Source organism: Ornithorhynchus anatinus, chromosome 1 (genome assembly GCF_004115215.2).
Source record: "Ornithorhynchus anatinus isolate Pmale09 chromosome 1, mOrnAna1.pri.v4, whole genome shotgun sequence".
NCBI classification, from domain to species: Eukaryota; Metazoa; Chordata; class Mammalia; order Monotremata; family Ornithorhynchidae; genus Ornithorhynchus; species Ornithorhynchus anatinus.
Window position 1 is genome coordinate 11,085,416 of NC_041728.1, and position 14,065 is coordinate 11,099,480.

Genomic DNA, 14,065 nt, shown 5'->3' on the forward strand with positions numbered 1-14,065 from the left:
ACAGAAGAGGATCGTAGGTGTCATTTACCTGGTTTCAAATAGAATCTTAGGCCTATACAATTCATTCTTTTGATTGGAAGAGGACAGCTTTGGATCTCTAAGAATTTAGTATACGTTAAATTATCTCTTTTCCTTTAATTCTAGGAAATTTCAATGATGAGGTCATTCAGTGCTGCCAAAGGCTTGTGGAGATGGACCCCCAAAGCGGCCCAGGTCTAATTGGCATAGGCATGAAATCACTGCAAGATAAGAAATATGAAGATGCTGCCACAAACTTAGCTAAAGGTGAGTGTACACACAGTGCGTCAAGCGGGTGACTATTGAAAACTGGGATCAAACAATCGTATTTGAGTGCTTACTGGGTGCAGAGTGCTGTACTAAGCACTTGGGAGAGTACATTGTGCCAGAGTTAGTAGACGTTTCCCGCCCACAAGGAGCTGAAATTATGGATAGGTATATAAGTGCTGTGGAGCTGAGGTTGCGATAAATAAATAGTACAAATCCAAGTGGAAGAGCAACTCAGAAGGGAGAAGGGGAAATGAACGCTTAGTTGCGGAAGGACTCTTGGAGGAGATGTGATTTTTAATAAGGTTTTGAAGGTCTGGAGAGTAATAGACTTTTGGATATAAATGGGGTGGTAGTTCCAGGCCAGAGACAGGACGTGGGTGAGGGGTCGGCAGCAAGATAGTTGTGTTTGAGGTACAGTGAGTAGGTTGGCGGTAGAGGGGTGGAGTGAGCATGAAGTAGCAATTGAGTGACACAAGGTAGGAGAGGGCAAGTGGTGAGTGCTTTGAAGCCAGTGGTAAAGAGCTTCTCTTTGATGCGGAGGTTGGATGGGCAACCCCTGGAGGTTCTTGAGCCCCACAGAACTTGTGTACATAAAATGTATTTAGTCACATCACTGTCTGTCTCCCCTCTAGACTGTAAGCGCATTGTGGGCAGGGAACATGTCTACTAACTCTGTTGTATTCTGTCAAGCACTGTACTGTACTCTGTATTCATTTCTTCTTAAGTTCTATTTTCAGCTTTCTTTTTTAGTTGATTTTGTCCAAACTTTTCTCCTATTTACTTCCTTCTTAAAATGGTCCAACACTGGCCCGATTGAATGAGTGGGGAAATATGGACTGAAAGTTTTTTTGTTTGTTTTTTTTAGAAAAATGATCTGGGCAGCAGAGTGAAGTAGGGGCTGGAGTGAGTAGAGACAGGAGGCAGGGAGGTCCTTAAGAAGGCTGATGCGATAGTCAAGGTGAGATAGGATAAATGTTTGAATGAGCGTAGTGGTAGTTTGGATGGCTGGGCAGGGTGGGTTTTAGCAATGCTGTCAAGGTGGAACCTACGGGATTTAGTGACAGATCGAATATGTGGGACGAGTCGAGGATATGAAATACATTGGGCTTTTCATTCTCACCCTCTGAATAAATAGCCAAGCATTTTTATTTACCTTCACCATTCCAAGAAGTTCCATTCTTACATCTAATTTAAACTTGCTGTAATTTAAGTTTGTTCTAATTTGGTTCTCTCTGAAAGTAGAGGACAGAAGATCAGCGCTGTGTGTGAAAACTTGTTAAATTATAATCATCACTTTTCTCTAGACTAATCATGCAACTCCCTCAGCATTTCTCCTTTTGTCCTGTTTTCAGCTATTTTAGTTGCTTTTTTTCCCAAGCACTTCTCCTGTTCTCTATAGTCTTAAAGTGGTCCAAACACTTGCCTAATATGCTAATATTCCTTAGCCTCTGCTAACTCTGGCCCAATTCTCCCCACTGCATAGGGGTAAGGCTGTGTCCTGCTTAAGGAATGAAATAATCAGTGCAAATCAAAGGGGCTGACCAGTCAACCCCATAACAATAATAATAATCGTATTTGTTAAGCACTTACTATGTGCCAAGCACTGTTTTAAGCACTGGGGTAGATAGAAGGTAATCAGGTTGTCCCACGTGGGACTCCCAGTCTTAATCCCCATTTTACAAATGAGGTAACTGAGGTACAGAGAAGTTGTGACTTGCCCAAAGTCAGACAACTGATAAGTGGAAGAGCCAGGATTAGAGCCCACAACCTCTGACTCCGAAGACCGTGCTCTTTCCACTAAGCCATGCTGCTTCTCGAGGTTGTAGCATATGGATAAAGTTTGCAGCTACATGAGGTACTGCATTATTAGTTCCCTTCAGAAAATTCTCTGTTGATAGTTGACTCCACATTCTCCTTTTTGCCTTTCCCTTATTTTCTCCCTGTTTTTTTCCTTAGCATTCTCTCTCCCCCTCTCTCTCTCTTCCTTTGCCCCTGAACTCTATTGCTCACTCTCTCGTATCGGGGGACTGTTTGTGGGAACGTGTGTCCCTCTTCGCATCTCCAAGCGAGCATTCCCCATCTTGAGATTTCTGGATATCTTCATGTGAGCCGGTTTCTTTGTGTCTCTGTGTGTATTCTTTCAAGTGAGTGTAAGGGGACTTTATGCATATGCATATAGTTGGTAAGCAAGTTCCGGGGTAACTGTCTGGGTGAGTGTGGAAGAATATGGCAGAGTTTGTGTGTAGGTGGTGAGAAAATGATTTTTTTTAGTGGTATTTGCTAAGTACTTACTCTACACCAGGCCCTATTGTAAGCACTGGGGTAGATACAAGGTAATCAGGTTGGACACAGTCCCTGTCTTGAGTAAGGCTCACCGTCTTAATCCCCATTTTACAGATGAGGTAGCAGAAGTGCAGAGAACTTAAGTCACTTGCCCAAGGTCGCACAGCAGACAAGTGGGAGAGCTGGAATTAGAATCCAGGTCCTTCTGACTCCCAGGCCCGTGCTCTATCCACTAGGCCATGCTGCTTCTCTAACCTAGCCTGTGAAGGTCGAGGACGGGAAGATGCAAGATGTTCATTCATTCATTTATTCAATCATATTTGAATAAAGCACTGTATGGCACTGGAAGTGCTTGGGAGAGTACAGTATTACAACAGACACATTCCCTGCCCACAATGAGCTCACAGTCTAGAGGCAGAGACGATGAGGGAGTATTTTGGCAGTAGTGAGGAGGCGTCTTGAAGCTCCTGCCAAGGCTTAGAGCTGCCCAAGGTCTGGTGAGACTGGATTGTTTCAGACCAGGTTCCGTGAGGGCACCAAATTGGAAAGCTGCGGCTCACAGGACAACATGAGAAGCAGCGTGGCCTACTGGATAGAGCGCAAGCCTGGGAGTCAGAATGGACCTGGGTTCTAGTCCCAGCTCTGCCGCTTGTGTGCTCTGTGACCTTGGGCAAGTCACTTCACTTCTCTGGGCCTCGGGTCCCTCATCTGTAAAATGGGGAATAAGACTGTGAACCCCACATGGGACAGGGGCTGTGTTCAACCTGATTACCTTGTATCTACCCTGGTGCTTAGAACAGTGCCTGCCAGAGCCTGGGCTTGGGAGCCAGAGGTCATGGGTTCAAATCCTGGCTCTGCCACTTGTCAGCTGTGTGACTGTGGGCAAGTCACTTCACTTCTCTGTGCCTCAGTTCCCTCATCTATAAAATGGGGATCAACTGTGAGCCTCACGTGGGACAACCTGATTACCATGTATCTCCCCCAGCACTTAGAACAGTGTTCTGCACATAGTAAGCGCTTAACAAATACCAACATTATTATTATTAAATACTAAGCACTTAACGAATACCCTAAAAACGCAAAAAACTTTGTGAGTTCCAGAGAGGAGTAGTTTTTGGTGTCACTACTGCATTATACCGAGAGCGAGCCAGGCTAGAATTGACAGATGCCACTACTGAGGTAGCTGGACCCGAGCAAGGCCTAGGGTGGCTGGGCAGGCCCTGGACCTCTGCCTCAGGCAAGACTATGAGGGAATTTGACTGACTTCCTGCCGTCCCCAACTCTCCTGCCATCATCTACCTCCCTGGCCTCTGTGGTTGAGAGCAGAGTAGGCCAATGGGTAGGTTCTGACCCTTGCAGATGGTCTTGGTGTAGCTGATGCAGGCCTTTCTTCTCGCTCTCCTCCCCTAAGATGGTAAGTATGTGATGGAAGCTGTTAGGATTGAAGATTCTTGGCAACACTTGAGCCACGGCCAGGGCAGAAGCCAGCTTAAGTGGAAGTGGGAGTCAAGGGATGATTTGAAGATCCATGTTTAATCCGTCTTGTGCAGTTTTTTGGCCAGGCCCACAGAATTTTCCACCGCACCTTGATTTAAAATAGGAAGAATCCCAGATTAGGCAGTACGTTGACGTTCACCCAAGCCCTACAGCACTTGGGTAAATAGCCATCTGTAATCCTCTATTATATTATTCTCTCCCAAGCACCCAGTACAGTGCTCTGCACAGACTAAGCGCTCAGTAAATGAGTGATTGACTTTTATCTCTGCCCCCGTCCCACCCCCGGCCTCCAAGCTCTCTGTGAGTAGGGATCATGTTTACCTACTTTTTTGTATTGTACTCTCCCAAGCGCTTAGTACAGGGATCTGCACCCAGTAACGCTCATTAAATACAATTGATTGATTGATCACGCTGATTGCCTGGGAATGGGTGGTGGGCTTCTATTGCCGGTGTTTTGGCTGTCAGCCTAGACACTGCTGCTTCATTCCTGTGGGCCTTTAAAGGCCTGGCAGGGGAAGGACAGAGGCTTTAAATGAGCAAATTAGAGCAGGAGGGATCCATTCTGTCAGTCAATGTATTGATTGAGGGGTGCCCCCTCTCCCCCTCACACACACCCATGGCTCTTGGATGCCTTGAATATATCCCAGGAGAATCATTTTAGGGTGACCTCAAAACAGAGTAGTGAAGCAGTGTTTTGGTAGTAACGCTCCCCATCTCTGACTTGGAAACTGAGTCCTCTGTCTGGAGAATTACAAGGCATAATTTGTCTGGACTGTAAGCCTGTTGTGAGTATGGAATGTGGCTGTTGTACTCTCCCAAGCACTTAGTACAGTGCTCTGTACACAGTAAGCGCCCAATAACTACAGTTGAATGAAAGGCATTACCAACTACTGGCCTTTCAGAGTGATGTTCAGAGCTTCCCAGTGGGTTTGAAACAGTTTCGAGGGATTAACAAATTACATAGACTGAGGTGCATTTTGGGGTTTGCTGATTATTTTGTTCCATTAGGGTTACAGCGGAGCAACTCCTGTACAGCTGGATGGTATCATTTGGCAGAAACACAAGTGAAAATGCACAGGCATAAAGAAGCCATTTTTTCCTGCAATCAAGGTAAAAGTGGTTTTCTCTCGTTTTTTTTTTTTTTGGAGTTCTTTTGGCTGAAGTAGTGGCTTCTCACACAGTTTGTTCTAGTCTAAAGAGAGATGTAAGTGGTTTTATCATCAATAACACATCTGAGAGTTTAGTTATTTGTCTCCCTGAGAGTCCATACTGTTTGTCAGGTCTTTAAAAAGGCACATCATGGAATGTTCTTAGGGTCCATTTTATGAAGATCTATGTTCTTAATGCAGATATTTTTTTCTAAAAGCTATGAAGAATTAACTGATATCCAGCTTTCAGGTATCATTACTCTACAATCACTGTTCTTTTGGTTTTCAACCTTGGCTCCTGGATAAATTGGCTTAACTTTTAAAACCTGAAATATCCTTAATTTCCCTAGCTCTGAAGACATTAGAAAACATCACTGTTCCTGGACGGGGTCTTCATCAGAAGAATCTCTGCCTCTCTCTGAAAGCAGAGGCTCTGATAAAACTCAGAGGTTGTGATTATGCAGAGGAAGCTATTAGTACCCTTGAACAGGTATTTTTCATGTTCGCATTTCACCCCTCTCATTTTCTGTAGTTTTAACCACCCGGGGCTTCTTTCTCTCCTACCTTCCCCCATTCTTTTTAATTCCTCTAGGGCTGTTGTTGTAATTGTTGTTATTATTATTATTAATATTAACCCTGAGCCTTCAACTCCACTTGTTTGATTTTTGTGTGTCTAAACCGAAGAGGATTGGCTATTTAGCAAGGCAGATTCATTTTCTTACACGGGACAAACTTTGCTCTCTCTTTTACTGTTATCTCCTCCTAGTTTGGCATTCTCATAGTAGCTTTTTCCTGGGGGTATGTGTGATGGACATGTGTCTCATGGTGAAAATAATGACTTACTGCTCTAATAACCCAAGTATTTGGAAAGCTTGTTCAACTAATATGATTAATTCCCAGTTGGTTTTTTTAAAAAATCTCCAAGAGAATCTCCAGGGAAACTTGTTTAAACATTGAATCCTGTGAAGCATTATTGATCTTTTTAATGAGTTTGGAATATATTGCGAGGTCTCTAGGAGAAAAACAAACCACATCTAAAATGTACTATTTAAAGAGTATCTGCAAAGATGATCGTTTCTTCTACCACTCTGCAACTTTATAGCAGACCTTGGTAATTAGTGCTATCTTTGTCTTTCAATAGGAATGCAATTCTTAATTGAGTTTTAAGGTTTAAACAGGGGTGAGCCAGTAGTTCACTAATGAACTGCTCTCTCTGATTTACTAACTCATTACAATGGGTCAGGAGCTGCCTAAGCTATAGCCCTTTGACACGGTTTTGGAATTTTTTTTTTGACTCTTAATATACACCTGCATTTTAGAAAAAATGTACAGTTTTTTAAAAAATAGTATTTGTTAAGATTTACTATATGCCAGACACTGTACTAAGCACTGGGGTAGATACAGGCTAATCAGATTGGACACAGTCCATGTTCCACATGGGGCTCACAGTCCTAATCCCCACTGTAAAGATGAGGAAACTGATACACAGAGAAGTTAAGTGATTTACCCAACTTTACGCAGCAGACAGGTATAGGAGCCAGGATTAGAAACCAGGTCCCTCTGACTCCCAGACCCCTCCTCTATATGCTAGACCATTATTTTTTTTAATGATATTTGTTCAACACTTACTATGTGTCACAGGCACTGTATTAAGTGCTGGGGTAGATAGAAGCTAATCAGGTTGGACACAGTCCATTTTCCACATGGGGCTCATAGTCTTAATCCCCTTACAGATGAAGTTCTTTCTACGGAAATGCTCTGGGCACGTCACCCCCCTCCTCAGTAATCTCCAGTGGTTGCCTATCAACCTTGGTATCACGCAAAAACTCCTCACTGTTGGCTTCAAAGCTCACCATCACCTTGCCCCCTCTTACCTCACCTCCTTCTCTCCTCCTCCAGCCCAACCTGTACACTCCACTCCTGTTGCTAACCTCCTCACTGTGCCTCGTTCTCACCTGTCCCGCCGTCGATCCCTGGCCCACGTCCTACCTCTGGCCTGGAGTGCCCTCCCTCCTCACATCTGCCAAACTAGCACTCTTCCCCCCTTCACACCCCTACTGGAAACTCACCTCCTCCAGGAGGTCTTCCCAGGCTGAGCCCCCCTTTTCCTCTGCTGCTTCTCCCCTCCCCATTACCCCTACTCCCTCCCTCTGCTCTACCCTTCTCCCCGCCTCACAGCATGTGTATATATGTACATATTTTATATCTATAATTCTATTTATATTGACATTAATGATGCCTGTCTGCTTTGTTTTGTTGTCTGTCTCCCCCTTTCTAGACTGTGAGCCTGTTGTTGGGTAGGGATTGTCTCTATCTGTTGCCAAATTGTACTTTCCAAGTGCTTAGTACAGTGCTCTGCACACAGTAAGTGCTCAATAAATACGATCGAATGAATGAATGAAAGTAATGAGGCACAGAGAAGTTAAGAGACTTGCCTAAGGTTTTAGAGCAGACAAGTGGTGGAGGTAGGATTAGAGCCCAGGTTCTTCTGACTCCCAGGCCCATGCTCTATCCCTACTCCACTCCTCACTTAAGGAGCCTAGAAGATGCCAATTGTTACCGGAGGCATAAGTTTAAAATCCAGCTCCAGTGTAGTTAGTCATTCATATTTATTGAGCGCTTACTGTGTGCAGAGCGCTCTAGTTAATAAGGAAACGTCTAACTGAGGTAGAAGAATCACACTGCATTTATAGATTTTTAATTCTCTCTTGGTTGTGCTGAAGGAGGAGACTTTTTTGAGAAATATCTACATTTACCATTTGCACCTTTTAAATTGTTTTCCAGGTTTCTGATGGAAATAACATCCCAGTGCTTTTAGCTCTCAAAGGCCAGGCTTATCTGAACAAAGGCTTAATTGATGAATCTTTAAAGGTTTGTGTGTGTGTGTGTGTGTGTGTGAGATTCATATTGTTGATAAAATGAAAATGGTACCTTACAACTATGTGGGATTGACAGTTAATTTGAATGTTTCAGATTGCAGAAGAACTAGTCTCATCCCATCCTGATTTAGCCGAAGCCCACGCTCTTGAGGCTCTGATTCATTATACTAGAGAGGATTATCAGCAAGCAGAAAAAAGGTACAGACCCAGCCGTATCTTGAATGTTGCATTTTTCATTCTTTTCAAAATTGGAGTTTTGGGGTATCCTGAGTTAGTATCAGTGTGTCCCCTTTGCATTTTAAAAATTGGTTTAAGAGCACTGCATTTTTGTCCATTTATTCCTTGACCCTAGTCACTCGATTATGATATTTTGGGGTCGAAGAAGCTTTTACTGCACATTTTCATTGCGCCTACATCATGTCTCAGTTATTTCCATTCTATCTCTCCCGTCCGGTGTGGGCAGTGGAATGATGAATAAGTGAACTCTTACCACCTTTCATTTTCTAAGTTATCCTTTCCCTTGGGTCGGGCTTGGAAACATATAAAATCCATTTAAACTTGTGGATTTCAACTGGTGAGAGGGATTCTGCTATTTTAAACACATCTACCAACTCTGTTGTGTTCTACTCACCCAAGCACTCAGTACAGATTTCTACACACAGAAAGCACTCAATAAATACCACTGATGGATCAGTTTAAATATGTTATACATTTCAAGTCTCTCACTCAAATTTCATTTATATTTTTTCCCCTCGGTTTTACAGTTTCCTGAGGGCTCTTGAAATAAAAGCTGATGTTGCTGAGTATCATTACTATCTTGGGTTAACCTACTGGTTTGCAGGTGATGCTACAAGAAAAGATAAATCAAAAGCTCTTACCCATTTCCTGAAGGTAAGGGAAGTATTTGCATGTGTCTTTCACTTAAAATCAGTTTTCTGGTATTTTTATTTTTTGGAAGAATAAACATGCAGACTTATCTCACTGACCTTATGTTTTGTAGGAATGTGTGGTCATGAGTTTTAGGGGCGGGGGAAAATTGAAAATTTTCAAAGAGGCCTTGCTTATAGTTATTTTCATAATAGGAACATGTGTTTTTAAATAGCAGGATGGACATGCTATTCAAAGACAAATGGTTTCTGAAGCTAGAATCGTTGTTAGAAGGTCTTCGAGAGGATCATTCTTGCCTCAAGCCCACTTATGGCTCAGAAAACATATGATGAAGGGTCTGCACTCTCAGCTCTAGGAGGGAAGCAGACAGATTATCAACCAAATCCGTTTTTTTCGGTCTTTTGATTCTGAGGTGGGCTTCATTAGCCCTCCCTCATAAGACACTCTGATTTTTAAATTACTTTTCCTTCTTTTTCCCCAAATGAAACACCAGGAACCTTGGTAGGAGTGTTTGTTTTTTGGAGAATATGGTTCTCCTTTAAATGTATATGTCTTCCTTTAAAAAATCTCAAGATTAACCACTAGTTCCTCTGGGATTTGAGGGTGCTACTTCTCTTTCCCTGGACAATCAGTCATATTTATTGAGCACTGACTGTGTGCAGAGCACTGTGCTAGGCACTTGGGAGAGATTCTGTTATAATAGACTTCACTAATAAATGAAAATCAGTTCCACAAGTGTCCAATTATTTTTCTTAGACTTGTTTGCAGTTTTAGACAGGCTTCCATGAAAGATGAAGAAGAAGAAGATAGGAGACAACTTTCAGAAAGTGACTCTGGTTTACGCTGATTCTACATCATAAGAATTTTTGCTACTATATCTGTTACCTAAAAAATGAAATGACTTTCTTTTCCTTTTTTGATATGTGCACTTAGCTCTTCTATCTTTCAAACTGCACTTTAATGTTCTGTTGCTGTACAATGTTTATTTCAAAGGCTGCAAAATTGGACTCGTACATGGGGAAGGTTTTCTGCTATTTAGGTCATTATTACCGAGACATAACTGAAGATAAAAGCAGAGCTCGTGGTTGCTTTAGGAAAGCTTTTGAATTGGATGGAACCGATGAAGAAGCTGGATCTGCAGCTATTGACTTAAGTGTGGAACTGGAAGATGTGGTATGTCAAATCAATCAATTGTATTTACTGAACACATACAGTAAGTGCAGAGCACTGTACTAACAAAAATAACAATAATAATAATAATAATTATGGTATTCAGGAGATGCCATTCAGAGATTAAGCACTTACCATGTGCCAGGCACTGAAGTACTAAGTGCTGGGGTAGGTACAAGCAAATTGGGTTGGACACAGTCCTTGTCCCACATGGGGCTCACAGTCTCAATCCCCATTTTGCAGATGAGGTAACTGAGACACAGAGGAAATGAAGTGACTTGTCCAAGGTCACACAGCAGATGAGCGCCAAAGCTGGGATTAGAACTCATGACCTTCTTAATCCCAGGCCCGTGCTTTATACACTATGCCATACTAAGCTCTTGGGAGAGTACAATATGACACTGTAACAGGCGCATTCCCTGCCCACAACAACTTCAGACCCTGTTATTAGTTGGAGTGTAGCTTAGATGAGAAGCAAAGGGTTTTCATGATATTATGGTAGTTATTCAGGGTTTACTCTGGACCTAAGTGTCAACGTAAGCATTCGTTAACCAGACTGGAAATAGTCCTTGTCTCACATGAGGCTCACAACTGAAGAAGGAGGGAGAGCAGGTATCTTTTCTCCATTTTATAGATGAGAAAACTGAGGCCCAGAACAGCTGAGTGACTTGACCAAGGTCACTACGCAGGTCAGTGTCAGCGCCTGGACTGTTCTCCTGCCTCTCAATCCTTCACTCTTCCCACTAGGCAATCAACTTGAAAAGATGACATTGTTTCCCTATTTGCCTGGCCACAGATGGCACCAGAGGTAGCTTTTATATACTTTAATGTTAAATTTTTCTTTTTATTGATAGTCATCAGATATATTCATCCTATCATTTACATTTAGTTTGCCCAGTAGGGAGAACTGTGAAAAATGTCTGAATGGATGGTATATTCATTTGAAAATGAATTTTTTTTTTAATGGTATTTGTTAAGTGCTGAATATGCGCGAGGCACTGTACTAAGCACTGGGGTAGATGTAAGCTAATCAGGTTGGACACAGTCCATGTCCCATGTGGGATTCACAGTCTTAATCCCCATTTTCCAGATGAGGTAACTGAGGCCCAGGGAAATAAAGTGGCTTGCCTAAGGTTACCCAGCAGACAAATGGCGAAGCCGGGGTTAGAACCCAGGTCCTTCTGACTCGCAGATCCATGCTCTATCCATTGGGCCACATTGCTTCTCCAAGAGTACGATAGAGAAAGAATATGATAATGTGCTGTAGCAATCAGTTGTATTGAGTGCCTGCTCTGGGATGTGAGCATTTAGGCCCGATCCCTGAGCTGGAGGACTTCTCTGTCCACATCGCTAATGGCCGTTTGTGTTTTCATTAAGGAAACAGCCTTGGCTATCCTGACGAAGGTAACTGAAAAGGCTAGCGCCGGGACGGTGAAATGGGCCTGGCTCCGGCGGGGACTCTACTACTTGAAAGCTGGGCAGCATTCGCAGGCCGTGGCCGAGTAAGACTGTTTACCTCATTTCCCCTCAGAGTCTGTCCAGCCCCGAGGCAAAGCCAGTATTGGGCTCCATCACCCCCGCGGGCCTTGCTTGGAGAGGTGGTGAGGTCTTAAACGGAGCCATGCCCGTTCTGAACTCCGTTAGATGAGGGTATTTACTGAGCGCTTACTATGTGTGGAGAACTGTACTAAACACCTGGGAGAGTACAAAACAACAGAATTAGCAGACTTGTCCCCTCCCGGAATTTTGGAGAGGAAGGATTCCACAGGCTAAAATCCTTGCCTGCTGTCCACTCAGTCGATTAATCGGATGAATTATCGAGCGCATTTCCATGTGCTGAGCACTATACCAACCGCTTGGGTGAGTACAAGATTACAGATTTGGTAGGCATGTTCCCTGTCCACAGGGAGCTTACAGTCAGTCAATCGATCGGTGGTATCTATTGAGCACTATCTATGTGCAGAGTGCTGTACTAAGCGCTTGGGAGAGAGCAGCAGCAACTCATTCCCTGCCCACAGCGAGCTCAAAATCTAGAGGGACAGACATTTAAGTAAATTATGGCTATGTACAGAAGTGCTATGATGTAAATGTGACTATGGTCTTAGAAATGAAGACTTTGGGTGGGGAGTAGAGGAGAATTTCCAGAGCCAGGCCCTGGTTTGTTCGGGCCTAATAGGAAGATAGTGGGGAGGCGGTGTTGCGTTTGCCTGATTCCCGTCTTCAGAAAATGTGGTAGTTTTGCTCAACCGTTTCACCACATTAATCCTTATCACGGACTCCTCTCTCGGTTCAGTCTGCAGGCAGCTTTGAGGGCAGACCCAAAGGACTACAACTGTTGGGAGTCTCTTGGCGAGGCGTATTTAAGCAGAGGGGGCTACACGACGGCGTTAAAATCCTTCACCAAAGCCAGCGATCTGAACCCCGAGTCTACCTACAGCGTGTTTAAAGTGGCCGCGATCCAGCAGGTCCTGGGAAAATATAAAGAGGCTGTAGCTCAGTACCGGCAGATCTTAAAGAAGGCAGAAGATTATGTCCCGGCCCTTAAAGGTTACTTGGATTCTTTTCTGTTTCTACTCAGCACCGTCAAGGAAATAACGCATCACTCCTCCTTCCCCACTTGGGTCCTGTGTCTCCAGTCGCAGTTGGATATAAATGCGGTTAATAATTAGTAATTATTCATTAACATTAGTTCAGTACCATCACGGGGGACAGGGTATCAAGGTTGTAAGGATGCCTCGCCTCAACATAGTAGAGGTCTTACGAACAGTAGTAGTGGGCAGTGGGTGGAGTACACTGTACTAAACGGCTCCAGGACCCTCTGCCTGATTGGGCTGAGAGATCTCTACCTACTGAGAAACAACTTGGTCAGTCAGTCAATCAGTGGTATATATTGAGTGTTTACTGCATGCAGCACACTGTACTAAGCATTTGGGAGAGTATAGTAGAAATGAGTTAGCAGATGCTTCAGGGCCTCTAGTCCTCCACCTGGTACTGGGGGCTGGGCTGGGCCGGGCCTGCCGTTTCTGTTTTTCCCACAGCGGCAGGTGGAAGCGACTACGGGCCTGGGAGTCACAAGGACCTGGGTTCTTATCTCGGCTCCGCAGCTCGATTGCTGAGTGACCTTGGCCAAGTTCTCTTGCCCCCTCATCTTTAAAATGGAGATTGAGACTGTGAGCTCCATATGGGAAAGGGACTGTGTCCAACCAGATTATCTTTAATCTACCCCAGCACTCAGTACAGTGACTGGCACATAGTAAGCACTTAACAAAAACCATAATTATTATTATTGTTATTATTAGTGAAGGCACGGCACTGAGCCCATAGGCCTGCCAACTTCCCACAGCTGAGCTTCCATCCCCCCCAGCTTCACTGGCTCTCCCAGCAGTGGCTTCGGCCAGAGCCATTTCTTCCTGGATCTCTGGCTGTCTCCGGACTCGAGGGTGAGCAGGATCAGTGGCTCGGCAGGAGCCAGTGCCGGTGAGGTCTGGTACAGTGGAGGAACAGAACTGGGAGTCAGGAGACCTAGCTTCTATTGCCATCTCTGCCGCACCTACTGTTTGACTTTGGACTAGTTATTTCACTTCTCAGAACCACTGTTACCTCAGATGTAAAATGGGGATTAAGCACCTGCCCTCCTCCTCGCTCTTAGATTGTGATTTTCCACATGTCCTATTGAGTTGTCTCTAGCCCCACAGTTTAGCATAGAGCTTGTAGCATAGTAAGGTTAGTCAGTAAGCACTTGTTATTTGGATTTTTATTGTAATATCTGGGGTGGGGCTGAGGCATCGGGTAGGGGGAGGTTGGGGGCTCTGAGCAGCTCTGGGAGAAGGGGGAGTCCTGTTTCTATCAAGAGCTCCCAGGAACCAATCTGAATCCTTGGGAGGGGCCTGAAGTGGAGTTCTCGGGAAATTT

General features: G+C 44.1%; 1 protein-coding gene across 5 annotated transcripts in view; it reads left to right on the forward strand.

The window, feature by feature from the left end:
• The window catches only part of TTC37 (tetratricopeptide repeat domain 37), a 79,682-nt gene that overhangs the window by 23,339 nt on the left and 42,278 nt on the right, over positions 1–14,065 (forward strand). For all 5 annotated transcript variants that reach the window (XM_029063424.1, XM_029063445.1, XM_029063454.2 and 2 more), the window contains 9 exons: positions 145–285; positions 5,077–5,178; positions 5,567–5,706; positions 8,001–8,087; positions 8,190–8,293; positions 8,860–8,986; positions 9,977–10,156; positions 11,531–11,655; positions 12,447–12,700. In XM_029063424.1, the coding sequence (XP_028919257.1) occupies positions 145–285; positions 5,077–5,178; positions 5,567–5,706; positions 8,001–8,087; positions 8,190–8,293; positions 8,860–8,986; positions 9,977–10,156; positions 11,531–11,655; positions 12,447–12,700 (1,260 nt within the window). The remainder of the gene's footprint in view (positions 1–144; positions 286–5,076; positions 5,179–5,566; positions 5,707–8,000; positions 8,088–8,189; positions 8,294–8,859; positions 8,987–9,976; positions 10,157–11,530; positions 11,656–12,446; positions 12,701–14,065) is intronic.